The sequence below is a fragment of the Nuphar pumila genome, chromosome 5 (assembly GCF_984573655.1).
Source record: "Nuphar pumila chromosome 5, dmNupPumi1.hap1.1, whole genome shotgun sequence".
NCBI classification, from domain to species: Eukaryota; Viridiplantae; Streptophyta; class Magnoliopsida; order Nymphaeales; family Nymphaeaceae; genus Nuphar; species Nuphar pumila.
The window spans coordinates 107068342-107096319 of NC_143253.1; the positions used below are offsets into that span (position 1 = coordinate 107068342).

At 38.2% G+C, this 27978-nt stretch overlaps 2 protein-coding genes across 3 annotated transcripts in view; both read right to left on the reverse strand.

Moving 5' to 3' along the window:
- LOC149838037 (uncharacterized) overlaps window positions 1-17706 on the reverse strand; it is a 31147-nt gene extending 13441 nt beyond the window's left edge. Inside the window, exon 1 of the mRNA XM_090006332.1 lies at window positions 17319-17706. Within this exon, the coding sequence (XP_089862458.1) occupies window positions 17319-17531 (213 nt within the window). The 5' untranslated portion in view covers window positions 17532-17706. The remainder of the gene's footprint in view (window positions 1-17318) is intronic.
- Window positions 17707-19391: 1685 nt separating this feature from the next.
- On the reverse strand, window positions 19392-27134 carry LOC149838038 (uncharacterized). Of its 2 annotated transcripts, none has more exons than XM_090006331.1 (6): window positions 26682-27134; window positions 22428-23139; window positions 21157-21529; window positions 20153-20521; window positions 19941-20021; window positions 19392-19851 (listed from the first exon to the last, which is right to left on the reverse strand). In XM_090006331.1, exons 1-4 carry the CDS (start codon window positions 26953-26955, stop codon window positions 20468-20470), a joined length of 1413 nt encoding a protein of 470 aa, XP_089862457.1. In that variant the 5' UTR covers window positions 26956-27134; the 3' UTR covers window positions 19392-19851; window positions 19941-20021; window positions 20153-20467. The 2 variants fall into 2 exon arrangements, with proteins under 2 accessions (XP_089862457.1, XP_089862456.1); XM_090006330.1 differs by having other exon boundaries at window positions 20153-20538.
- Between the last annotated feature and the right edge of the window lie 844 nt (window positions 27135-27978).

The following is a 27978-nucleotide window of genomic DNA, read 5'->3' on the forward strand; positions in this document are numbered from 1 at the left end:
GTTGTTGAGAGAAACGGCTATAAATATAGCTATTAAGGAGGTCCCAACGACTGTATTGATCATGGACCAATATGCCCTCGTACAATGTAAAAAGGCAAAAATAAAATAAAGTAAAAGACAAGGCTGCCCCTAATGGGCAGAACTTATTACATGTGTGAAAAGATAAAAATGCCCCTACAGGGGCAAAACCCTATTACAATAAAAAAACAATAATATATATAATATATCTATATATACACTCATATATATAGGTAAATATATGCATGTATAGATAGACATACATATACATACCAATATATTTTAACAATACCCCTCAAACTTACGGTGTGATTACCGAAAGTTTGTCAAGAAGATAGCCAAAACAAGGTGAAGGCAAAGCCTTAGTGAAGAAGTTTGCAAACTGACAATCAGAAATCACATAAGACAACTCAATTGTTCTTCTTAATTATTCTTCTCTGACCTAGTGCCCGTCTATCTCTATATGCTTGGTGTGGTTGTTTGCAATATATACTGCACTTTTATTGTCGGATGACGACGCCCATATCATTGAGAAGACTTTTTAGCCAAATAATATTCATAGTTGTAATTGTCATGGCTCGATATTCAGCTTTCGTTGATGATAACGAGACCTTATGTTGCTTCTTGCAGCTCCAAGATATAAGACAATCTCCTAAAAATATACAAAAACCAGTAGTTGAGACTCTATAATTAAGGTTTCCTCCTCAATCTGCATCAGTATAAGCAATTAAATCTAAAAAAAAAGAGGATAAGAAAACCATTTATAGTATTTTTGATATATCTGACAATTCTCAAAACGACCCTCATATGCACCGTAGTTGGTGTTCACGTTGAAACTGACTGGCTGAATGAATTGCATGACCAATATCCGATCTCATAATAGACAAGTAGGTTAGAGATCCAATCAGTTGTCGATATACAATTGGATCTTAAAGAAGAGTCCCATCCTCCAATCTTAGTTTTGCATTGATAATCTCTGGTGTATCAACTTTCTTATTGTTAGAGATTCCTGACTGACAATGATATTTGCAGTCAACTTTATTTGGGATAAAATATATCCTCTGGGTGAGTAAGTCACTTCTATACCTAAGAAATATCTTAAAAAAACCAAGGTTAGACATATCAAAATATTTTTTAAGAATCATTTTAATTTCTTTCACTCCCTTTTTGTCACTTCCTGTAATAACCGTAGCATCCACATATAACAGAAAAATAACAATTTCAGCACTTGTATCTTTGACAAAAAGAGCAATTTCGGTATAGCATGATTTATAACCCAAGTTTAACAATAAGATTACTAAATCTACCATGCCAAGCATTGGGGCTTGCTTGAGCCCATACAAAGCTTTTCTCAAATGAAGAACTTTCTCTTTCTTAATCTCAAGACCAGGAAGAAGATTCATGTACACTTTCTCATTTAGGTCCCTATTCAAAAAGGCATTTTTGACATCTAGTTGACAAATATGCCACTATTTTAATGGATGCTAAGGCAACGCTAGTCATGTGTGCTACGGGTGCAAAGGTTTCCTCGTAATCAATGTCATACTCTTAAGCATAACCTTTCGCTACTAATCTTATGTGCTTTCTCACCCTTTTTGGATGCTTCTTCAACGATTGTCACCTTCTTAAGCTCGGGACATTTCGGTTTGATATATCTCAGTTCATTACAAAAAATAACATATTATTCGCCTCCCTCCACCATTGTTATTCCTCTCAAAATGAAGAGGTTTATATGTATTAACATAGTTGTCGAGTCTTGACACGGCAAGGACTTTCTCACTTCCTTTGTTCATGCCAAGTCGAGTTTCAGCTTGGTATACTTCGGCAAGGGCCTTGTTAAGTGAGGTAGTAGTGGTCCTATGCAATATTGATGACCTAACTTGCTCAAACTCGGGTCTCAACCCGAATAGAAACGTAAAGAGTTGCTCATTTTCCAATTGCTTTATTCTCATTTTAATGTCGGGGCCTTCCCATTGAGGCTCAAGCAAGGCCAACTCATCCCAAAGAGGAGAGAGAGTTTCATAGTAATCTCACTCTTATCTCCTTATTTTGTAGTTTGAACCTTCTCTTGAAGGAAGTATTGTAGTGTCAAGTCCTTTTGCATGAACATGTTCTTTAAAAAAAACTATGCATCACAAGATTTATTAAATTTTACAATGTTGGCAGCTATCTTAAGTTCTAGGCTATTTAGGAACCAATATAGGATTTGAGTGTTATCGGCTTCCCAATCCTTAACCTTAATATGATATTCTTTAAGGTATCTTTCTCTTTCTTCGCCACCAAGGGCTTTAATTTGATCTCTATCCTTTTTGGTGAGTGAGTTGTGGTTCACATGCAGTACCACTTACATACACCCATAGCTTTTTAGCCTTAAGATGGTTCTCCACGGCAGCGGCCCACATTAGATAATTTGAGCCATTTAGTTTGAATGTAACAAGTATGGGTTCTTTTTCGCACATCTTTTGAGAAAAAGAGAGAAGACAGTTGGAGTCAGATAGCTCGAGAAAAAAGAAGAAAAAAGAAGATAGATGGAAAAGAATGTTGATGGCGAGCTTTCTAAAGCAAGAGAGTCCCCAATCACTCGATCTTCCTCCACGCAATCTTGTTTATCGTGCTCTTTCACTTTAAGATAACCAAAGCTCTTCAATCACGAATACGATCTTGAATCAACACGCCCCAAGAGCCCAAGGCTCAAATACAATGTAATGAAACAAGCAAAAATAATAATAAAGTCTCTACGGGCATACAAGAGCAAAGAACAAAGTGTACAACCCAAGTTGCCAAACTATGAAGTGGAAGCGGGAAACAATACGGGAAGCGAAAGCGGGAAGCGAGGCATTTTAAATTTATAGGAAGCGAAGTATCAATTTGAAAGCGAAATATGAATAAAATGAAGCAATATAGTAACTGAATAAGAATCGAACTAGAAACAAATAAAAACTAAAATAAAATTGATCATTCGTATATTTCATGATTTTCAGTAAAAAAGTTAAATTTTGTTCAAATCTAACAATGATGGTTACCAATTTAGAGAAAGTACATGGGAAGTGAGTGGAGGCATGAGAGAAAATACAAGAAAAACATGAAAAGAAACGTGAGAAAAGCATATAGGAAGCATAAACCATAAGTGTGGAAAAGCATAGAAGTGTGCGGGAATCGAGATTCCCAAGAAGTTTCGCAAGCAAGGAGTATCGCGCTTCCGAAGCAAGTTTCCGGCAAGTGCGCTTCCCACCTACCTAAGAAGTCTAGTACACAAGTCCACAAAAAGACAATACAAAAAAATCAATCAATGGCAAATACAAGAGCATAACAAGTGCATACAATAGCCGCTAAGGGCAATCACAAGAGAACATAAAAAATATAGGCTTTTATTAATAACAAATGCTTAAGAAAAGCATTAAAAACACAAGGGGGCTTTGGCCCCTTTATATAGGCAATATGGAACACCATATAGTCGTTGGGATGCTCCCAACGACTATAAATATAGTTGTTGGGGGAGGTCCCAACGACTATATTGGTCATGGACCAATATGCCCTTGTACAATATAAAAAAGGCAAAAATAAAATAAAATAAGTAAAAGATAAGTCTGCCCCTAATGGGCAGAACTTATTACACGTGTGAAAAGACAAAAATGCCCCTACAAGGACAAAACCTATTACAATAGAAAAACAATACAATATATAATATATATACATCTATACAGTCATATATGTATATATAGATAAATATATGTATATATATAGTTTATTCATTGTAATAGATAAATACCCACTAGGGGTATTTTTGTCTTTTCACTAGACATGTAATAGGTTGTGCCCATTAGGGGCACAATAGTCTTTATTTATTTTATGTACAAACTAGGATATGAGTTTGTAGTGGAGAGCATAAAAGACAAAGCTACATAAAGTCGTCGGGACATCCCCAACGGCTCTATTTCTAGCCGTTAGGGAGAGTCCCAATGACTCTATGGCTCTCTTGTGTGTATAAATAGGGGTGATCCCCTTCCATGTAACCCAATGCTTTCTCAAGCATTTTGTAATACAATTCTCTATACTTTTTATATGTTCTCTTGGCCCTTGTGTGGGTCATGTGTATGTGATTGAGTGTTCACCCATAAGTGGTCTTGTGATTTGAATATTGTGCTCTTGTAAGCCCATAAGAGGCACCATTTTGTTCTTGTTCTTGTTTCATTACATGGTATCAGAGCCATCAGTTGAAGACTTTGTGTGGACGTAAGAGTGTGGATAGTATGTTTGTGAGCTCGTGGTGTCCAAAGAGTATTTAACTTCTATCCTATCAACTCATTTTCCTTCTCTCTCTCTTTCTCTATACTCTTATTTGTAAAAATGGAAGATGAAAGAGAAGTGATCGTCTCCATTCTCGTAAGACTCAACGATACGAACTACGTGATGTGGGCATCAATAGTTAAACATAAAATATGGGGAAAAGGTTTATAAGGGTTGTTGATGGCACCAAAAGAGAACCAAAGTTTATCCTTACCAAACTTGAAGATGGTAAGGAAGTAGCTCTCCAAGGACAAGAGATATCTAAAGTCATTGGAAAATATGAGAAAAGATGGAAAGAATGGAGGATGGGCCATTCAAAAATCATTAGATGACTCATCAATAGTGTTGATATCAAAAAATGCTCAAGTTTGACAAATTTGATTTTGCAAGTGATGCATGAAAATATCTAAAAGACATAGCACATATATGTAATATCCAAAACAAGGTTAGAACCAGGACCCAAGGAGAAATAAGCATTAGGGATATATCTTCTTTGGGATAGATTGACTCTTTTAGATCTTAAGTGGCATTGTCCTCAAGATGTAGAACTCTCTGATAAACAAATTACAATGGAGCATTTCTATCCATAGTTGGCAAACCCGGCGATCTAACTCAGGAATTGTCCGAGTCGGATTCGATCGCCCAGCAGTTGGACCACCGATCCAGCCCAAACATGCTTTAACTAGGTTCAGGGGCTGGAATCGTTCAGGAATTGCCTGACTCGGCAACTCGCTGAGTCAACACTGAATCAGACAATTCAAGTCAGTTTCAAGCCAGTCAGTTCTTACCCGATTCACCGGGATGAACCAGTATGCATACCGATTCTTTATGAGATGAACCAGCATGTGTACCGATTTATTCCACGATGAACCAGATTTAAAACATAAAGAGGGGCAGGGGGAGGCTCGAGTGTTTTGACTCTTTCCCTCCCCCCATTTCTGAAACCTAGGCCCCCTCAATTTTCGGTGGCCATCACCACTGCCGGTGACCACCAACAAATGATGACGACCTTTCACACCGACGACAGCTAGGTTCTCTCTCTCTCTCTCTCTCTCTGAGAGGCGTGCATTGAGCCCTCTGAGAGGAGAGCCAATGCTCCCTCTCTCTCTCTACAAGGCTCACGACAATATTTAAAGTATTATTTAAAAAAATACTAAAAAAAAAATGGTCTTAACATGTACGAGTTACCGAGTCAACTCGTTGACCCATGAGTCAAGGGTTGGGCAATCCAAGCCCGAGTCTCGGGTTTGCCAACTATGTTTCTATCTATTTGTTAATGGACTTAGACTCGAATTTGAAGGGGACCAAATCGGCCCTTTTTCATAGAGGAATACCTACCATAGTAGAAACACTTAAAGAATTAACTATAGAGAAAAATAGGTTAAAAAAAACTCTCATCTACTAAAGATGAATTTGTGCTTGCTATGTCAAGGCCAGAAAACCACACAAGGGCTTATAAGCCTCCTCAATTTGGAAAAAGTAACGAGAATAGGAGAAACTCCAATGATTATGTGAGGAGTCAAAATGATCATAGAAGAAGTGAATATGAACACAAGAAGAGTGGCAAACTAATATGCTATAATTTCTATGATCGGGTCACATCAAATTTTTTTGCCCAAAAAGGAGAAAAGAAGATCGAAAAGATAAAAAGAAAGTGGCTTCCGTGGGGCCATCTTTTAAAAGAAATAAAAGAAATGGTGTAGATGACCAACTCCAAAAGCTTGGGCTCATTGTCTTTAGCACAACTCATGGAGGCACTACAACCAATGTTCAAGAATCAAACATCTTCTCTCTCAGGTGTAGTCGTATCTACATGTATTGATCCTGGTAAGACCACTTGGATTTTTTATTCCAGCGTTTCTTTTCATATGACTCCAAATGAGTCTACACTATCTGAATGTCATACTAACCCAAATGATTCTTATATTTCAATCGCCGATGGAGCCTCCTTAAAAATCAAAAGTTTTGGAACTTTACAAAAACATCAAACCTTTTATATACTCAATGTTAGAATAGTAGCAAAATTAAATTTAAATCTCCTATTAGTTTCCCAAATTGTGGATCATGGGTGCAAAATCTCCTTTTTGTCTAATGATTGTTTGATATAGGATCTTCAGCCCGGAAAGCCGATTGGGCAAGGCCATAGAAGAGAAGATCTCTATGTTATGGACAATCTTGAACTATCAAAACATTCTTTTTATAATTTTGTGAAAAAGAGAAATATAGAAAATTGGCATAAAAGACTAGGACATCCTAGTGTGTATATTTGTTCCATTTCTTGCAAATTATAAAGAAAATGGTTTAGTTTTTGAAGATTGCATCCTTGGTAAAATGAAATCTTTATCTTTTAGACCGAGTAATTTCGTATAAAAAAAACCATTTGAGTTAGTGCATTCGGATGTCTGGGGACCGGCTCCGGTTATATCTAAAGGAAGAGTATCATATTATGTTATATTTTTAGATGACTACAGTAGACACTCTTGAATATATTTTCTTAAACACAAATCCGAAGTATTTGATTGCTTTCAAAAATTTCATCATTACGAAGAACTCAATTTAAAGCCAACATTAAAATTTTTATATCTGATTCCAGAGGAGAATTTTTATCAAAAGATTTCAAAAATTATCTTGATTTACATGAGATTATTCATAAAAAATATTGCCCTTATACCCCTTAACAAAATGGACTAACCGAAAGAAATCATAAACATATTGTTGAAACTACAAAAATACTTCTTATATCAAGAAATCTTCCTAAGATTTTTTGGGCTGAAGCCACCCTTACAGCAGTATATTTGATAAATAGAATACCTTAAAAAACTAATGAAAACCTTCCTCCTATTGAAAAATTATTTAAAACCTCTCCTAATTATAAAAGATTAAGAGTCTTTAGTTGCAAATGCTTTGTCCTTACTAACAAAAATGATAAACTTTTCGTTAAAGTTATCCCTTGTGTTTTATTAGGATATGCCGAAAAACAAAAATGATATAAATGTTATAAAATTAAAAAGGACAAGCTATATGTTTCAACAAAATGTCACTTTTCTTGAAAATGAAAACGGGTTTGATAAAAATAAAATCCAAGAGCGTTGTGATTATTCTTTCCTTTTTTATTTTGCTAATGAGCACGATAAAGTTCTAAGTTGTGATAATGTTGACATTCATGATGTGCATGAGAGTGACAACGAGGACACTCATGATACACATGAGAATAAAAATGAAGATATTGATGATATAGACCAATCTCATAATGAAGTTCAAACCTATACTCGACGCACCGAAGATCATCCTTCATATGCACTAGAAAGATATTCTCAAAATCAAGCTATAGATTTCTCTATCATTAAAAAATCCATGAGAATTTCAAAGCCTCCTAATAGATTTATATCATATGATTCGTTTGAACTCAAATATAAAGTATGTATATTGTCCATACACTCATATATAGAACCATCATCTTATAATGATGCTAAAAATCATCAAGTATGGATTAGAGCCATGAATGATGAATTAGAAGCTTTAGAAAAGGTAAAAACTTGAAAAATTCAGACATTATCTAGAGAGAAGAAAACTATAGGGTATAGATGGGTTTATAAGATTATAAGTAAAAGTGATGGGACATTAGAGAGATATAAAGCTAGACTAGCAGCCAAGAGATATAGTTAAGAACATGGAATAGACTATGATAAAACATTTGCTCCAGTTGCTCGAATGACTACTGTTAGAACTTTTATTTCTATAGCATCAACTAAAAAATGACCTATTTTTCAAATGGATGTCAAAATTGTCTTTCTAAATGGTGACCTCAAAGAGGAAGTTTACGTGGAACCTCCACCAGGATTAGGATTTGCAAATGAAAAAATTCTTCGGTTACGAAAGACTTTCTTGACACGGCTTAGTTTCAAATCTTTTTGACTGACACTACATTGTTTGTTAAGTCTTATAATGCAGGTATGGTGATACTACTTCTTTATGTTGAGGACATGATTGTCACAGGAGGTGATAAGCAAGGAGTTAGTCATATCAAAGATGTGCTCAAAGTCAACTTTGACATGACAGATCTTGGCTTTTTACGATACTTTCTTTAAATAGAAATAGCTTACTCACCTCATGGTTATTTGTTGTCACAAACTAAGTATACAACATAGATCATAGAACGATAAGGACTTTCAGATGAAAAACGAGTTGACACTCTAAAAGTTATCAATGCAAAGATGAAGAAGGATGATAAAGAACCTCTGAAGGATCCAACTTCCTACAGACTAATGATTGGAGTTTTATCTTATCTTTCTATTACTCGTCCTAATATTGTACATGTTATTTACTCTGCTAGTCAATTTCAGCATGCTCCTACGACATTACATATGAGTGTTGTAATGAAGATTATTAGATATATGAGAAATACTATTAGTTATGGTTTATTTTTATCATCTTCCTCCTCATTAAAAGTTATTGCATATCTTCCTCCTCATTAAAAGTTATTGCATATTCTTATTCTGATTGAGAGGAAGATGTCAATTATCGTCGCTCAACTATGGAGTTTTGTGTTTTTGTAAGGGATTCATTGATTTCGTGAAAATACAGAAAACAGTAAAAGATGTCTTTATCATCTACTGAGCTATGGCAACCACAACCCTCCAAGTTAGTTTGGCTGAAGCAATTACTAAAAGATTTGGGTGTTCACATCTCTCAAGACTATGATGTGACAACAAAAGTGCAGTTTACATCGCCAGCAATCACACCTTTCATAAGCGGACCAAATATATCAAAATGGATTGTCATTATGTCAAAGAAGAATTTTTTAAGAACGTTACTTTGCCATATGTACCATCCGAGTATTAATTGGCGGACTTCTTCACCAAAGCACTTTCGTCACCAAGATTTCATTTTCTCCTTGACAAACTCTCGGTTGCGTCACCGTGAGTTTGAGGGAGAGTGTTAAGATATGTATATATGCATATCTAATTGTACATATATATGATATATATATATATATTATTCATTGTAATAGATAAATAACCATTAGGGGTATTTTTGTCTTTTCACTAAACATGTAATAGGTTGTGCCCATTAGGGGCACAAACAACAACAACTACGCCTTCATCCCAAAACAATTGGGGTCGGCGATATGAACCAAAAAAGAAAATCATTCTGGGTCTTCCACATGAATCCTTCTCCTCCAATCATTTCTATTCAATGCCATGTCCTCGGTGAGGTTCAAAGCATTCATATCCTTTCCTATCATCTCCATCCATGTCTTCCTAGGCCTACCCCAACCTCTTTTAACTAATATATCTTCCCATTTCTCCATCCTTCTAACAGGGGCATCATTAGGCCTTCGCCGAATATGTCCAAACCATCATAAACGATTCTCTCTCATCTTATTTTCAATGGGTGCAGCGCCTACCTTCTTACGTATCTCCTCATTCTGAATCTTATCTTTTATTGTATTCCCACACATCCATCTAAGCATACACGTCTCAGCTACACTCATTTTTTGAATATGATGTCTCTTGGCGGCCCAACATTCCGTACCATATAGTAAAGCGGGCCTAATAGTCATCCTATAAAACTTTCCCTTCAACCGCAATGGCATTCTACGATCGCACAACACTCCAGTTGCACTTTTCCATTTCATCCACCCAACCTTTATCCTATGATTTACATCTCCATCAATTTCTCCATACTTTTGAATGATAGATTCCAAATATTTAAAACAATCATCCACCGGTATTTCTTACTCACCAAGCTTCACTACACTCCCATCACTACTTCGTTGCTTACTAAACCGACATTCCATATATTTTGTCTTACTCTTACTCAACTTAAAACTTCTTGCTTCCAATGTCTGTCTCCATAATTCTAACTTAGCATTAACCTCAGCTCTAGACTCATCAATCAAAACAATATCATCAACAAACAACATACACCACGACACATTTTCTTGAATTGATCTCATAAACTCATCCATCACTATAGCAAATAGGAAAGGGCTTAAAGTAGATCATTGATGTAACCAAACCGTTATAAGAAAATTGGTTGTCATCCCTCTACAAGTGCGGACATTGGTTATTACTCCTTCATACATATCTTTAATTATACTAATATACTTGAGAGAAACATCTTTCTTCATCATTGTCCACCAGAGAACGTCCCTAGGTACTCTATCGTATGCGTTCTCTAAATCAATAAAAACCATATGCAAATCTTTGTTCCTCTCTCTATTTCTCTCAATAAGTTGTCTAAGAAGATGTATAGCTTCCATAGTTGATCTTCCAGGCATAAAACCAAATTGATTCTCCGATATCATGACAACCTTCCTCAACCTAGACTCAATCACCCTCTCCCAAAGTTTCATAGTATGACTCATGAGTTTTATACCACGACAGTTTCGTGCAATCTTGTATATCACCCTTATTCTTATATAGAGGCACCAAAGTACCCTTCCTCCACTCATTAGGCATCTTATTTATCCGCCAAATCTTGTTAAAAAGATTTGTCAACCATTCTAAACCTTTCTCTCCCAAGCATTTTCAAGCCTCGATAGGTATACCATCTGGGCCAACTACCCTTCTTGATTTCATTTTTTTCAAAGCTTCTGCAATTTCTTTCTTTTGAATCTTGCGCATGAAGTCACGATTCATCTCATGAAAAGGAATAGAGAAGTCTCCAAGATCCTGAGCATGACTTCCATTAAATAACTTATCAAAATAATCTTTCCATCTCTCCTTAATCTCTTCATCTTTGACTAAAACCCTTTCTGTTTCATCTTTGATACATCTAACCATACCCAGATCCCACGATTCCCTATCTCTCATCTTTGTAAGCCTATAAATATCCTTCTCGCCCTCTTTGGTATCCAACTTGTCATAAACCTCCTTATATACCTTATCCCTCGCGTTTCGAACTACTTTTTTAGCTTCCCTCTTTGCTATCATATACTTCTCTAAATTCTCATTATCACGACTCTTACTTAGATTTCTATAACACTCTCTTTTAACCTTAATAGCTAATTTGACATCCTCGTTCCACCATGATGTATCCTTACCTAGCGGTGCACCGCTTTTAGACTCACCCAATACCTCCTTAGTCACATTTCTCATGTCACCCGCTATCTTATTTCACACCGATTTTGAATCCTCCTCGAGACACCAATCAGTTTCCTTAACTACCTACTCTACAAACATTCCTTGTTTAGCTCCTTTCAGTGCCCACCACTTAATTCTAGGATATATCCTATGTCTATCCCTTTTGCGGCATTGTCTAATTCTAAGATCTAAAATTAAGACTCTATGTTGTATAGCCACACTTTCTCCCGGTATAACCTTACAATCGATACAACAACCCCCATCTCTCTTTCTAAGTAGGAAAAAATTTATCTGACTCGTATTAACCTCACTTTTAAATGTTACTAGGTGAGACTCTCTCTTCCTAAACCAAGTGTTTGCTAAGATCATATCATAGGATAAACCAAAATCTAAAATCCTTTCTCCACTTTCGTTTTTTTCTCCTATACCATAGCCTCCATGGATACTCTCAAATCCATCCCTACTAATGCCTACATGTCCATTAAGGTCACCGCTGATGAAAAGCTTTTCTCCATAAGATATTCCTTGTACTACTCCATCTAAATCTTCCCAAAATTGATGCTTAATGGAATCATCTAAACCTACTTGAGGTGCATAAACACTAATAATATTAATAATATCCGTACCTAATATTAATTTAATAAGTAAAATCCTATCACCCTTCCTACGGACCTCAACTACATTATCTATAAACTCACGACTCATAACAATCTGTGATCATCGCAAAAATTTTCCTCTCATAATGTTCTCTCTCTTCCTTCTCTTTTCCTTTCCAACCTCTTATTTTCCTCCTTTTTGAAGGGAGAAAAGATAAAAGAACGGAAAAGAAAGAGAGAAGAGAAAAAGAAAGAAGACAAGAGGAACTCTTTTGCGAGTCTCACTTGACCTTAATTTTGAAAATATTTGAAATAACTCGCCTCCGTTTTTGAAATATTTGCGGGAAAACTGGGAGACGGGATCCGCTCGTCGGTACGAGGTTCGACCGTTCCTGGCGCCTTTACCAGGGGTAATCGAACCAAGAGTCGAATTGATGCCTTTTGCTTTGCTAAGAAATTATCTAAGTATTTATCCTAAATCTAGATGCACAAAGAATCATGCTTGTGCAAATGCGGAGATGTATGCTCTTTTTTGAAAGTGTTTTTGAAGAATTCCCAAGTGTTTGAGATGAATCTGATAAAGTGAAGAAATGATTTCTAACTTAAAACTTAAGATTGAAATTCGAAGTTTTTAGAATAATCAAGAGCTTGGGAATATGAATCTGGATTTGAAAAAATGAATTTTTGAAGTTTTGAGATAAAAGGAATTTTCAAAGTCATAAATGGACTTTGAATTAGAATAAAAATGGAATTGAATCAGAAGGAAAGATATAATTGGGAAATTTGAACAAAATTGAGAAATAAAATTGATTTAAAAGTTGGATTTTCAAGATGAAATCCGAATCCAATATCTAGATTCTGAATAGAGTTCAAAGTTGAATTTTGAATTTAGGATCTGAAATGAGAACTTGGTTTGAAATCTGAATGAGATGGAATTAGCTTTAAGGATTGGGATTAAAGTGGAATTTGGATTGGGAATTTTGAATGGAATTGGATTCAAGATTTGGAGTCCAAGATGGTATTTGGATCTGAAATCTGAGATCCAAGATAGGGTTGGACTCTGGATCCTAAGATGGAATTGGATCTGGAGTCTGAGATCCAAAGTAGAATTGGGATCTGAATCCTAAATGGATTTGGATCTGAAGTCTGAGATCCAATGTAGAATGGGGATCTAGATCTTAAGTGGAATTTGGGTCTGTAATCTGAGATCCAAAGTGAAATTGGATTTTGGATCCTAAAGGGGAATTGGATCTGAAGTCTAAGATCCAAAGTGAAATTAGATTCTGGATCCTAAAGGGGAATTGGATCTGAAGTCTAAGATCCAAAGTGAAATTGGATTCTGGATCCTAAAGGGGAATTGGATCTGAAATCTGAGATCCAATATGAATGCTGAATCCTGGATCCTAAAAATGGATTTGGACTTTGTTAAATTCAGAAGATGAATTAAGAACTTCCAAGTTTAAATTGAACTTGGAAAATGAAATTTAGAATTTTTGAATATACAAATGGATTTCAAAGTCAAATTGGACTTTGAATTTCGTGGCTTGAATTTGGAGTTCAAAAGAGGAATCAAGAATTTCAAAGTTAAATTGAACTTTGAGTTTGATTGGAGTTTTGAATATAAAATGAATTTGGAATTCGAAAGTCAAATTGAACTTTAAAATCTGATTTGGATTTAAATATATATACAAAAAATGACTTTGAAATCTCAAAGTTAAATTGAACCTTGAGATTGAAAATATTGGATTCGGATCCAGAGTTGATTTTGAATATATCAATATGAATTTTAATTCAGAGAATCTGAAGAAATGACTTGATTTTCTCAGAAAACGGGGTTAGGGGCAAAAGGGTCATTTTTAAAAAAAACCTTTGAAAAATTTGGGGTGTTCACACAATCCCTACTCCATTCATATTCCTGTATACCAAATCTTATATCCCCAAGGTTCTATCACTTTTGTTTTCGCACCTACCCATTTGGTCTCTTGTAGACATAAAATATCAATCTTTCTCGTACACATAACATCTACTAACTCTACCAACTTACCAGTTAAAGACCCTATGTTCCAAGTGGCTAACCTAATTTTATGGTCTTGGACTAACTTCTTTACCCCCACCCGTCCAACAAAGTGAGGGAACCCTTGCCTATTTGACACCACACCCGGTCGCCGATGTGACGCGTCGCTTCCGGGCGACGACCTAGCAACCCTTGCCCATTTATCACTGCCTTCGGGCCTATAGAGTACAGTGTGTCGCTCAGTAGGGAACGCCCCAACGAAATTCTCATATTGGTTCATATTCATAAGGTATGACTAAGTTTTTATGTTGGTTGTCACTGGCCTACCGCAACCCTCCTCCTTTATCCAGGCTTGGAACCGGCAGTGTATAACTAAACAGTTATACACATTAGGGGCACAATAGTCTTTATTTATTTTATGTACAAACTAGGATATGAGTTTGTAGTGGAGGGCATAAAAGACAAAGCTATATAAAGTCGTCGGGACATCCCCAACGGCTCTATTTCTAGCCGTTGGGGAGAGTCCCAATGGCTCTATGGCTCTCTTGTGTGTATAAATAGGGGTGATCCCCTTCCATGTAATCCAAAGCATTTTGTAATACAATTCTCTATACTTTTTATATGTTCTCTTGGCCCTTGTGTGGGTTATGTGTATGTGATTGAGTGTTCACCCGTAAGTGGTCTTGTGATTTGAATATTGTGCTCTTGTAAGCCCATAAGAGGCACCATCTTGTTCTTGTTCTTCTTTCATTACATATAATACATATATATATTTTAACAGTTTTGCTTAGGCAAGAATATGCTGCTGGAACCAAGACCCAAATATAAGTGTGCCTCCACAATTCACAGGCCATACTTTTACATTTTCATCATTGATTAACCAATTAATATAATTTGACAAGCACTTGACATTCTGAGAATGATATGTATCTGAACCATCCAAGCTTTATTCAACTTTTTCAACATATAAAGTATTATGTAAACCTAAGTGTTCCATCAAGGTTTTTCTCCATTTTGACTCCAGTTATGTATCTCTTTATATAATACTCTAATGGAAACTTCATAAAAATGGTTGTATTCCCGTATCCACAGTTGTATCCATGTGACATGGCTTCCTCCTTACTTGGCCAGAAAATGGCTGGAACCTTTTTAAATTTTCATGGATGGTCGGCCATTTCTGGCTGATGAGTGGCCAGAAATAATTCCCCGCCAAGAAAAGACTCTTTTCTTTTAAAAATTTGCCTATTTCAGCAATTTTCTGGCCACCCACTGTCTGGGATGATACAACCCTTGCCAGGCAATACCATTCTAGTGAATATCTGGCCATTGGGTGGCTGGAATAATTTTTTTCCTTTTTAAAAACATTTTCCAATAATTTTTAGGCTGAAAAGTGGCTGGATAATGGCCGGCCACTTTTTTTTAATCCAAAAACTTAGATAACCAGTTTTTTGGTCATTTATGCTTTTGTGGAGGCTGGCGGATATGGGGATACGCCCATTTTTATGAAGTTTCCAATATGAATTGTATATAAAGGGATATGGAACAGCAGTCAAAATGGAGTGTCCGTGTGATATAGCTGGCCACCCTCTAAATGGCATCTCTCTCTCTCTCTCTCTCTCTCTCTCTCTCTCTCTCTCTCTCTCTCTCTCTCTCTCTCTCTCTCTCTCTCTCTCTGAACTTACTTAGCTCTTATGTCTTCTAGCCATCCCACACACACCTCTCTTATCGAGCCTGCACCCAGCTTCACCCTTAGCTCTAACTGATTGAGTAAATTATCCTAAACTAGCCAGGCCAATTTGAGCTCAACTTAGCTTTATTTGGTCCTAACAACCTAAACCTAGTCGTCCCTCTCCTTAGGTTGAGTCTCTTGCACCAAGCTAGCTTAGCCAACCCCACTAGGTTAGCATAGCCAAGCCCTAGCCTACACTAACCCAGCCCAACCTAGCCTTCCTCCACTTTAACTGACCTAGTTGGTTAACCTAATTCAGTTAATCAGAGCCTAACCCAACTGAGACACACTCAGCTAATTTAGTATGTCTCTAACCTAATCCAACACCTAGTTTGTTCCTAGTAGTCCAACCCCAACTCGATCACAGTGTACCAAACCAGCCTAGCCTAGCCAACCTAACCTCATCCTACAGCTAATCAACCTAGTTGACCTAGCTCCCTTTTCTTTTAGCTTGTGTCGTATTCTAACTCTAATCGTATCGCACCAACTCCCTCCTCAACCTCTTATTTACTCAAGCAGTAGGCTAGGTCTTTGGACAACCAAATCTCCACTAGCCAAGCCTTGCCTTTTAACTCCTCAGCATTTCAAGCAGTAGGCATCAGACTTAGGCCCACAGAAATGCCCAGACCAACTATCACCTTTTGTTATTATATGGGAGTCGGGAATACCAAGTCGTGCACTCATGCTGACTAAAACATTCAAGCACCAAACTTTGTTGTGATCTACTTCGGGTAGTAAATCTATAGAAACAAGGAGACAATATTGAGGATTATACATGTAAATCAGGCATGGATCTATTGCAGATTCGGCTTGAACCGCAGCATCAGCCCCTATCAAAACATGCAGCTACCACCGATACTCCCAAAAACTCATAAGAGAAGCTCAATTTATTCACCACATTGTTTTAAAACTGATAGAACGTACAATCAGCACTTTATCTACCATACTATCTATGCAATTAAGATCTTCTACCAGGTAAAAATGATGCAAATGGAGACTCCCAATTCGTTGCTATTCACAAATGTAACCTAACCTCTAAACTAAATACACATTTCATGTGGTGAAGGAAACGAAATAGGCAAATCATCCCCAGCAACTCTACGAGTCTCACTGCAAGCAAGCATCAACAAAAAATTGCAACCTAGACGATTCACCTGATTCCGTTCCTCGCATCCTCCCGGACGTCAAGAAAAAAAGGAACACATTTTTTCGGAGTTCCTTAACAAATCAATCAGGCTTCTTGATCCCTTCAATCCACAAAACCTTAACGAGTTTTCACGCATTCTCTCCAATTAAACACATGAAAAAAAGAGGAAATTTTTTTCTGGGGTTCGACAGCACAATCAGTCAGGCTTCTTCATCCCCTTAATCCGCAAATAATGCTAATGAATTTTTTAACTTCTCTAATTGCAAAAGGAGTGAAATCGGAAAAGCATCGATCAAAACGCAAGACGAACATAGAAAAAATCAAAAGAAAGGAAGAAATTTCACAAATGACCATGAAAACGAACACAAAGACATGCAACCGATTCAACTAGAGAAAATTAGGGTTTCCAACGACGAGAGAGAGAGAGAGGATCGCTTGCCTTCGCGGGGTCGACGAGGGGGCTCGATCTGAGGAGGCCCGTGACTCGATCCACGACCTCCGCCTTGTCCAGGAACGTCGACGGAGAAGCGTACGCCGCTCCGGAGAAGACCCTATCGCTGGTCAAGGGGGGGCGAACTAGGGTTGTTCCCCCGCCACGTGCGAGGCTCCACGCGGGCCGGAGAAGACGAGCTCCAGCACGTGTCGCTTGCATCGTCCCTCCTGGATCAAAACCCTAGAATTTCCCCGATTTCCCGAAAATTTCCCGTTTTGGGGGGATATTGTTCAGTGCTCTCGTTGGCGGTGAGGGGAAGAAAAACGCCGAGCAAAAACTTTTCACTCCGTGGAGTTGGACATCATGACGCACTGCAGAAGCTGGACTACATGTTGTCAAGAAAATCGATATGACTCTTGAGAAACAGAAACGAAGATCGTGCTGACACCTGTTCCGGTAGATTTACTTTTTCCCCAGATCTCCTTAACATTTTTCTTAATTTCATTAAAATCCTGTTTGGAAACTAGCCAATAGCCAGAATGGAAAGTGAAGAATACCAACGCCAAACTCGTTTGGATGAAAGCAGTTGTAGGAAATGATGAAACTGAAGTGGTATTTGACACTTCCAGTTCCACATTTCACTTCCCACTTAGATGAGGCTGCAGTCACCAAATACTACACCAGTTCCCACACCGGACACCGGTGACTGCTCAGACGACCTTTCCAATGCTCTTCAAGTATTAATTTCAGCTTTTCAACTGCATTTCAAACAGCTGCACAAGTGGAAACTGTATATCCCACCAGTTGAACCGCTCTACTTGCCCCCAAACAATCATGTGGATTTGCTAAAACCACAAATTTTCTAGATTGTAGAACCAGGAGTTTGGGCCTGAGGGGTATCATCCGGGATTCGAACTGTGTTGGTATTGGGTCTGGCTTAGACAGTACCGGATCTGGGTCTGGGTTTAGATAGCAAAAACCAGACCTGGAAAGATAATTATGTTATATATTTTACATTGAAAATTTCCGGATCCTAATTGGGACAGGGTTTCTGACTCTCTAATTTTCAGACCAGACAAAAGACCCTATATTACTTGATCTTATGGATCAGTCCCGGTCATATAATTGGACCCAATGCATTAAAACTGAACCTCGGCATTATTGGACCCAATATGGGCTGAAATGGAGTTAGACGTGGCCCGAAATCCATCATTGGCAAAACAAATATTTGGGTATGCCATCTTGGGCTTTATTTTGATTAAACGATGCTGGTTAGCCTTTAAGCGTACATAATCGGGTATGGTGTAACAATGGATACGGATAATAAAGGAGAGTCGGATTTTGATCGGATTTAGCTTCTCTCCATGACCAGTTTGAATTTTGCATACAAATGAACTTGGATCGCAACAGAATTGAGATTTTTTCCAGTTTGGGTGGAACATAATATGTCCAGGTAGTTGACACTCATTTGGTTGAATATCTAACCCAGACCAGGTCTGATAAGGATCATACGTGAGAACCATATCTCTCAAGAGATTTTTCTGATTTTTGGTTGCTAACAGAATACCAAAACCTTATTATAGGCGACTCTGTCTGGATAAATTTAACCATAATAGCAAAACAATTTAGCCATAATAGCAACACTTAGACTATATTGATATGGTGACGTTAACTGGTGGGCGGGTTTACTTAACATAGGAGTAGGCACATTAAGTGACCCAGTTCTCAGCCAGAGCACCCCGTCATCAAAGAAACAAAAAAAGTTCGATACTATCTTGAACACAATTTTCTGATGCCATTATTGACCCTTGCGTCAACGACTCCATTATTAACAAAATTTGGAAGAATTCATGCCTCAACATTATGTTAAGAACGCTAGCAAAAAATGGGAAAGCCGCACAAGCAAAATAAACAATTCTCAGATAGCCACCAGTAGGATGCTGCATGTGCAAGCAAAGCTCTAGTTTAGGATTTTAGGGCAAAAATTAGGAATACCATACTGGCCACTTTGTACAAGTGGCAGCCCCAGTAATAGGTTGCTTGATTTAAAAAATGCCACAATTCAAGCATTCCCCCATCTTCCACCCAAGGTCAAAGACTAGTGTATTTATGTGACTCCATTAACATAAAAAGTTGAGCACGATCATTTATACAATCACATATAATGTACATCTTTAGTCTCAAAGAACTATAATTTCAGAGGGGTCCATAGCCATTGCATATATCGATGAGAGCACCGGATATAGGGTTGGGATCACCACACATCGTGTACGGAGGAATCTCCGTACCACCAAAATGCCCTGATGGTACGAAAATGCCCATGAGAGAAGCCTAAAAGGACTCCCCATGGTGGTGCTCCGTACCACCATAATGAGGGTGGATGTTGGAAAAAATCACCATTTGTGGTGATTTTCAATATTACCTGATCTCAATACATGTGAAAACTAGAACTGAAGAGCCAACTCTCATATTGCATAGGCTCTCTGTCTGCTACTAGATAGGAAGAAAGTGCAACATTTTCCACTCTTGATGCTTCTCACTGGAAAACAAAAATAATTTTTTTCATTTGACAAAAAAATATATAGGGAATGAAAAGGGATAAAAGGAGATTTGCTATCAGGAGTCTACCTGAATTCTTTTATAGCATCGGAGGAGACACCTCCCCATACAATAGGAGATGCCTTGAGAGTGGCACATCAGGTGGCATTTCTGTTAGTAAATAAAATTCAAAAAAATAATTGTCTTTAATTTATGGATCTTTCTCCAAGCCCAACTTAAGAACAGAAAGAATTTCATAATGCATATCTAAATGAAAAGAATGTGGCAGATGGGACACATACCATTAGTTCAACCAACTATATACATCCCATGTTAGGGAATGGCTATTGTCCGTCTTCATGCATAGGCCAAAAAGCATGGCTTTTCCAAGTTCGTAGAAAGGTAGGCAATGGCTGGAAAACCATGCATTTGCCTGCAAAAGCTGAGAATGATGGAGCTGTTTGATGCCACAAGTCTGGCCTGATCTATTAATAAGCACACTCCGCTCAGACTCAGCCTTCATGCCTGCACATATCCTGCCAGTTGATAGAATCAGTCTGTGCCCATTGAATCTGAGAGCCCACTACTGGCAGGCGTGCAGGCATGGCCCAAGCCCCTCAACGGGGCCGGGCTAATCCAAAACTAGCTTCAGAATGCTGTTGATGAGGTTGCTGCACGAATTTAGAAACTGTTATGATCTCAATTAGAATTAGGAAACAGAAGGTGGAAGCATGCTTAGGAATGTCAACATATCAACACAAAACACAGTAGGAAATTGATTAGAAGGCCATGTTATTTGCACAAAATTTTAAATGAACAGTGGGGTACTGCGCTTTCACTAACTTCACATGCTTCCTGAGAGAAAGATGAAAACTAACAGTCTAATCATGATATATTTTATTTTATGATGCGGGTTAGCTTAATTATTTCATGGAAGTTCCAATTAAAATAATACCATGTTATGAATTTTTAACCATACATAAGACTATAACATCATAGTATAATACTAAATGTCTCCTGATAACTAGACACAGACACATCTTATGGAACAAAAAAGTGCTTGTGAGAGGTACCACATACAATTATAAAATAAAAACGATATCACTAACAAAGGAACAGTATTCATTAATACATTCTGCACCTAGATGTATAATAGAAAAAGTGCTTTGAGAGACACATGCACCCATAATGGAATATGCTCAATACAAGGCTGAGTAAAGATGAGGTCATTAGGCGCATTTGCCACAGATTCAGCTATTAAAATTCAGATTGTATTAGCAAGCCATTTTTGGCAAAACTGTTGTACCTGTGAAAATGGTTGGTGAACAGATTCATGTTGATGCAGAAATGGCAATCCAGGACACGGACAAGCATACTGAGATGATTGCAGATAAATGGCAGAAGAAGAATGTGCTCCAACATGGGTGGAATTGAATGGTGTCATCATGCCTTCATGGGGTGAATAATTTATAGTCCCTGCAGTTCCAGTTGCTGCCCATGGCCCATGAGGATGCTGAGTAACTGGTCTAGGTGTATGCTCCATAGGAATTTGAGGCCTATGAGCTGCAGCTCCAAGCTGGGGAAACTCCGTGTTATAGTTAAGTGCTGGGGAATACATAGGCTGTATAGTGTAAGATCCAGTATTGAAGCCAAAACCAGGGTCAAATCTCTGCATGTACCTACAAATTAATCACCACAAGATCTCACTTCAACTTCAGCATGGTTTACAATTCATGGCATAAAGATGTGAAAGGCAAAACTAGAGAAATTTCAGTACCACGTGCAAAAGTTCATGCTGCTAACATCATGGAATTATCATAGCCCAATTTTTACAACTCGGATATCACGCAAGAGATTAACAACATAACCTTTTCAAATCCATGTTACCAAACAATATTCCATCAAACAATCAAAGCAAGTTTGTCTTTCCCATGCTACACGTACAAATTTCTCATTGCTATTTTGATTGTTTCTCCCTCTTTATTGTGAATACGAAAATTAACCAAAGAGTTAAAGAATGAAAATATTAAATTTAGCCAAAATGTGGAGATTTGGCCAGGCAAGACAGGCTTCAGTCATAGAGAAAAAACAGTTCTAAGCCATGCAAGATGTTTGGGTATGATTTGGCAAGAACCTAGGCCTGGTTCTAATAAAGCACAAGATGAATACACAACTGCCCTCATCCATTAAAATATGTGCACCCAGGGATGAGCCTAGCCCAGACAACTACTGGACTGGGCCTACATTCAGGCTCAAGCCAAGAATAATGCCCATCCTTGAATAACCATAAACAAGAGACATAACAGTAAAAAAAGGCTAGCCTTTTTCTAGCTTTTAAACATAAGGCATAACCACCAACAAGAAAAAGAAAAAATTCCCTCTTTCTTGGTGAGGCGCCTAAATTCAAGCATCAAAGCACCCCAAGGATGTCATTTGTCACAACTACTAAATGACACTTCATAACATAGTGTTATGCGGTCCCAAATGCTTCATTCACAATTAAATTATTCCACGGATAAAGCCATAAACAAAGGGAAAGAAAATCAGGATGCAACTCTAGCCATTATCATCGCTCACCTATCATAACTACGATCATAATCAGGATCCCTTCGGTCAAGCTCACGATCTCTGAAAATTGCCACTCTACTGTTGTTTGGTTTTGACCTACCGACAGTCTCTTTGTCACTTCTGTTTCTGTTTGACCTTGCACTACCTGAAGAAGATTCACCCAAACCCATGCCAGGATGATTTTCTGGTCCTTCAAACAAAGGATTTTCCTCCACCTTGGTCAGCAGTGAAGACCTATGTTGCAAACTGTCTGAAACAGATGGCTCACTTTCGGGCATTACACCAGTGATGCTATTATTATTGTGGCAAAATATCCTTGCCCGGGCTCTGCTGTATTCCTCTTTCCTTTCTTCCACACTTTTCAAATGATTTGCCTTGGAAGAATGGTGGCTTGTGTTGCTCATAGACTGAGACAATTTTTGGGGCCTCTGTTTGATGGCAACCTTGACTACATTGTTGTTATCATCCTGAGGTAGATTTACAGGTATATCAGCCAGCCGAACTAGAGGAAGCCTACAACCAGGGATTTTTCGTAGAATAATCTTAGAACCAGAACTGTCTGTTGAATTGTTGTCCAACACGACGATTGACTGCAGAAAGTAGTGCTGGGCAATTCGGTGGGCTGCCAATCTTAGGTAAGATGTTGGGAGCTGTTGAAATTCAAGTTGTTGTTGCCTGGGATCAAGCATGAACTTCTCGACATCCTGCTCCATTCGCAAAACTGTAAACAAAGTGCACCTTAATTAAAGAAATATATGTGTGTGCATGTGTCCAAGTGTGTCTATAGACGAGCAAAGCACATGTGTGTGTGTGTGTTTCAGCGAGAGAGAGAGAGAGGGTTAAAAAGGTTGCTATAAACTAATTGATTAGAAATTAACGGAAGCCACAATCTTGTGGGTGAAATGAAGAGAACAGAAACACATAAAAGTTAAAACCATATGCCACTACGCAAAGATTCAAGAGAAAAAAATGGCTGACTTCCGATTAAGATAAAAATTAGAAGTAGCAGAGAAAGAAAAGCCTTCTTAAAATCCCAAGTAGGCTGAAACATGGAGAGAGTGAACAACTGGCAAGTCCTCGATACTATGCATATAGAAAGCATGGACATAAAATAACTCTACTGTTAAAGGTTTACAACTCTACACTTCACTGTCATAGCAAATATAAGTAATTCAACTAGATGCCTGGATAGCCCAATTTATAGACATCTTTCAATTGCCTCTCTAATGGTACAAACAGTGTTACATAAATTGCAGACTAGCATTAATAAGCACGTTAAATTATAGACTATTCTAACATTGGCATCAGGACAAACAAATAAATAAATCATGTGCAGGATGATATGTAGTGCAAACAGTGATGCAGCAATATGATCAACAGATCAAGCATGGTTGATTACGACAGACCTGAGATTCATGTATTTCATCTCATTAGGGCCCACCTTAAATGCTTGGTTTTTGCAAACAAGGGAATTTCAGATTCAGGAATCTGAGATGAGTACGGCCCCGGATTCATGAATCTCCAGCCCAAGGAAGGATCTGGCCAAAGGCATGTGTATCTCAAATCTGCACAGGAACTTGTGTGTGCTTCCATTTTGACCTACCTTGTCTCCCATTTTTTACCTACCTAATTTCTATACCATTCCCACCTTCGCTCTCCCTCCTCTAGGCAGATAAAAAAGGAATTCATCAGCTTCATCTTGGGTGAGGTGTCAGACAAGTGCCAGAGGAAGAAAAGGAGAATGACCAACGGTGATATCAACCTCCTCTAGACCATGAGGATACTCAGAATTAAGGATTACATCAAACCCCTCAAGATCTAAATCCAAAACTTCAAGCAGATGGAGGGCTAGACCAGCTCCTTGGGGAGAAGGGAAGGAGGCCATTCGAATGAGGGTGGTGAGCAGTGTAGTTCAAACAATGGTGGTGTGTAGAATGGGTTTGGCGGTGGTTGTGGTCAAGATGGTCTGGACAATGGTGGTGATGCATTTACGATGATGCCAGTGATGATGGTGGGTCAGAATCCAGGAGAGGTAGTGCATAAGTAGGACGAGAAGGTGGTCAGCGGGTATCAGATTTGGTGGTCAAAAAGGGCAGGGCTACACCTACTGGGGGGTTGAATCGAGTAAAAGGTCCAAAGGGTGATCAGGTGGAAATTCTAAGGTTAGGTCTCTCTCTCTCTCTCTCTCTCTCTCTCTCTCTCTCTCTCTCTCTCTCTCTCTCTCTCTCTCTCTCTCTCTCTTATCCATTAATGGTGAGAATCTGTAGTTGTAGACTTCATGAAGATTCCTTCAAATATCATTTTTTGGCTCACATAATTGGAGCATCCCTAAAAAATTTTGGCAAATTGTGGTTAATATATGTTATATAATATTATTTTTTTATTGTTTTAATCAAAATTTCATTTTTAGGATTTAAGAATATTTTTATTGGTATTTTTGAACATTTTTTGAATGTTTATGCCTTGACGAAATTTTGAGTGCTTCAGATTTTTTTCTCCTTCCTCAGGTTCACCCACACCATCCTTCCATCAAAAAGCAAATAACAGGTGAAAAAAACTTGGAATTGTTGTTATGGAAAAAGATATCCAGGAATCCCCTCCACGTTGAACGCAGAACAGAAAACAGACACAAATAAGATCAGCACCTGATAGCTGCAAAGTATAAGATGAACAAGTGTAGGCCAGTAGGGTATAACCAACAGCATAACACAAGGAGATAGCTGATATAAATGTGAACAGATCCAAATTGGTAGTTTTGCCACTCAGCAATTCATTCATGTCATGCACCTGACACCAAAGCATCAGAGATTTTCCATAGACTACGGCAGTGTGAAAGGAGTCGTTGTGTACTCATGGAATACTGTAGAACAAAATGCAGCAACTATACAAATGTTGCAACTCATGTTTCAAGATAAGAATAAGAAACATGATCACATAACAAATCAAAAGTGCATGAAATGAACAGAGAGATTAGGATCTATAAATCATGTCCACTAAGAACATGATCATATAGCACATGGTGATACTTGATTCAGCTTAAAGGTTGAAAAACCATGTATATGAGATCATGTGTTCAAAAATCATATTTCTGACAATGAAACATCCTATTGATGGTTCCACATTTGAAGTGCTAACACAAACTCTTAAATATCAGCATGACCTGCAGGGTGCGTATAGCACATGGTGATACTTGATTCAGCTTAAAGGTTGAAAAACCATGTATATGAGATCATGTGTTCAAAAATCATATTTCTGACAATGAAACATCCTATTGATGGTTCCACAGTTGAAGTGCTAACACAAACTCTTAAATATCAAGTTTCTAATCTAGAGATGACGAATCCAAAACTTGTCATGAGTGGCATGTGAAAAAACATATTGTCAAAATGAGTTTCCAGTAATGGGAGCTCATCAGTGCGTAATACATCTTCAGGTAACCATATAAGATGCCACGTTCTATGTGAATTCCCAATTCTCATTTGTATTGTTGCACACCGTATTAATCCACAACCAAAATATAATACTCCATCTATTCATCCAAACATAAGAGCCGTTTCCCATACTAAAAAAATTTCACCATGCCACTCATGACAAAGACAATGTGAGCAGGCAGATTACAACGATAAGTTGAATGAAGCACTCAGTTAGCAAACACTAACACAAAATCATAAGGACTTAAAAAATTCAACAAACACCCAAAAAGGAAATTCCAATTCCAATATTACGGGCTGCAGACAAGCACGATTCAGGCAACAAATGACATTCGATCAAACAACACACACCATATTCAAGCTAAATCCCCCGAAAAGAGAACTTAAAACCGCACCCAACCCTAGCATTAATTGTAACCATAACTCATTAGCTCCAAAAGCAGCTAAAGATCCATAATCCCCATATAGTTATCAGCTAGAAATACCCAAAAAGAAAACCTTACAAATAAGACGACAAAACATAAAAAGGAACAAAAATTTCCATTGAGGTTGAAATTAGGTCAGAAATGAAAAATGACCCACCAGAAATAGAGAGTAGAAACTCAAACGCAAACCCAAACCCTAACCATAACCATCAACAAAACCCTAACCCATACCAACAACAAGAAAAGCGAGGAGATAGAGATTACTAAAATTCAATCACAACTGAGGTTAAAAGTATGCCAAAAGAAAAAAAGACCCTACCAAAAATAGAAACGCAAAGACAAACCCTAACCCCAGCCATCAACAAAACCCTAATCACACACCAACATAGAGAGAGAGAGATGCTCACTGGAGAGGCGTTCCCGAGGATTCTGAAGGGCTTCACGGAGGAACTGGTCGACCTGGCCGACGGCCTCGGCGAAGGCGCCGTTCCGATCGGGGACGGAGGAGGAAGGCGAAGGGACGGAAACGGCGTCGGCGGCCGGAGGAGGCACGGCCGGCTCCTCTTGGGAGAATTCGGGGGTGGGAGGTGTCCTGGAGATCATGAGCCGCTTGACGCCCTCCTCCAAATCGGCCGATTCCCATGAGTCGGGAGCTCCTGGAACTTCCGAAGAGTCCTCCATGGCCGGAGAGAGAGAGAGGAGAGAGGTGGGGGAGGAGAGGGAGGGAATCAAGAGGGAAAAGATAGAGGAATCATCGTGTGATAGAGATAAAGAAAATCCATCGACCACAGAGTCCTCCCCTCTTTTATATTTGCAGAGAGAGAGAGAGAGAGAGAGAGAGAGAGAGGCGTAAAAGGAGGGACGTAGGAAAAATCCCATCCTTCATAGGTGAGTGTGATAGGGTTGGCATGTGTGCACGCCGCGTTAAAGAACGCGCGCACACAGACACGGATATGGATACGCACACAACTTTGTAAACGGGTCGGACACGGCGTCAGTCCAATCATTCTATTTCTATACCCAAAACTTAATCGGCAAATACTTGCAATAGATCTCAATTACGGATGCCAGTGGACCGGGGGAAAATGGAGCCCCGCCCCACCTAGCCACGTTTGGACTGGGGATGGAGGTTAAAATCAAAACCTAGGCGGGAACTGACTTACACTTTTCCTCGCCCTGCTCCATCCCGTCCTGATCCCCGCCTTGCTTCGCCCCTCCCCGTCCTCAATCCTTCTTTAAGATGGCAATGGATTTAAGAAAAACGGGGCTCTGTTCCGTTTGAAACGGGGATGAAAGACATGAAACAGGGATGAAGATGGGAATGGAAGGCAAGATTTTGAGACCGGGCGGGGGTACTAATCTCAATATGAGTGCATCTAAATGATATCCACACTTTTATTACAATGATACGGACATGACAGGTGATAGTCTTATTTCTTTATTTTTGTCTATTTAGAACTGAAAATATGGATGCTTTACAATCCTATATGTCACTTCAACTCAAGTTGATTTGAGTTAAATACGCAAATTTAAATTTAAAAATAAAATAAAATTCAATAATGTAGATTTTTAATTTTTTGTCCCTCGGATGTCTAGAGCTACATTTTTCAACCATCAATTTTTACATGTATACGACCTGAGCTTGACACACAAGTTTTAATTTTTTTTTTAAATAAAAATAAAATATAAGGATATAATTTATTA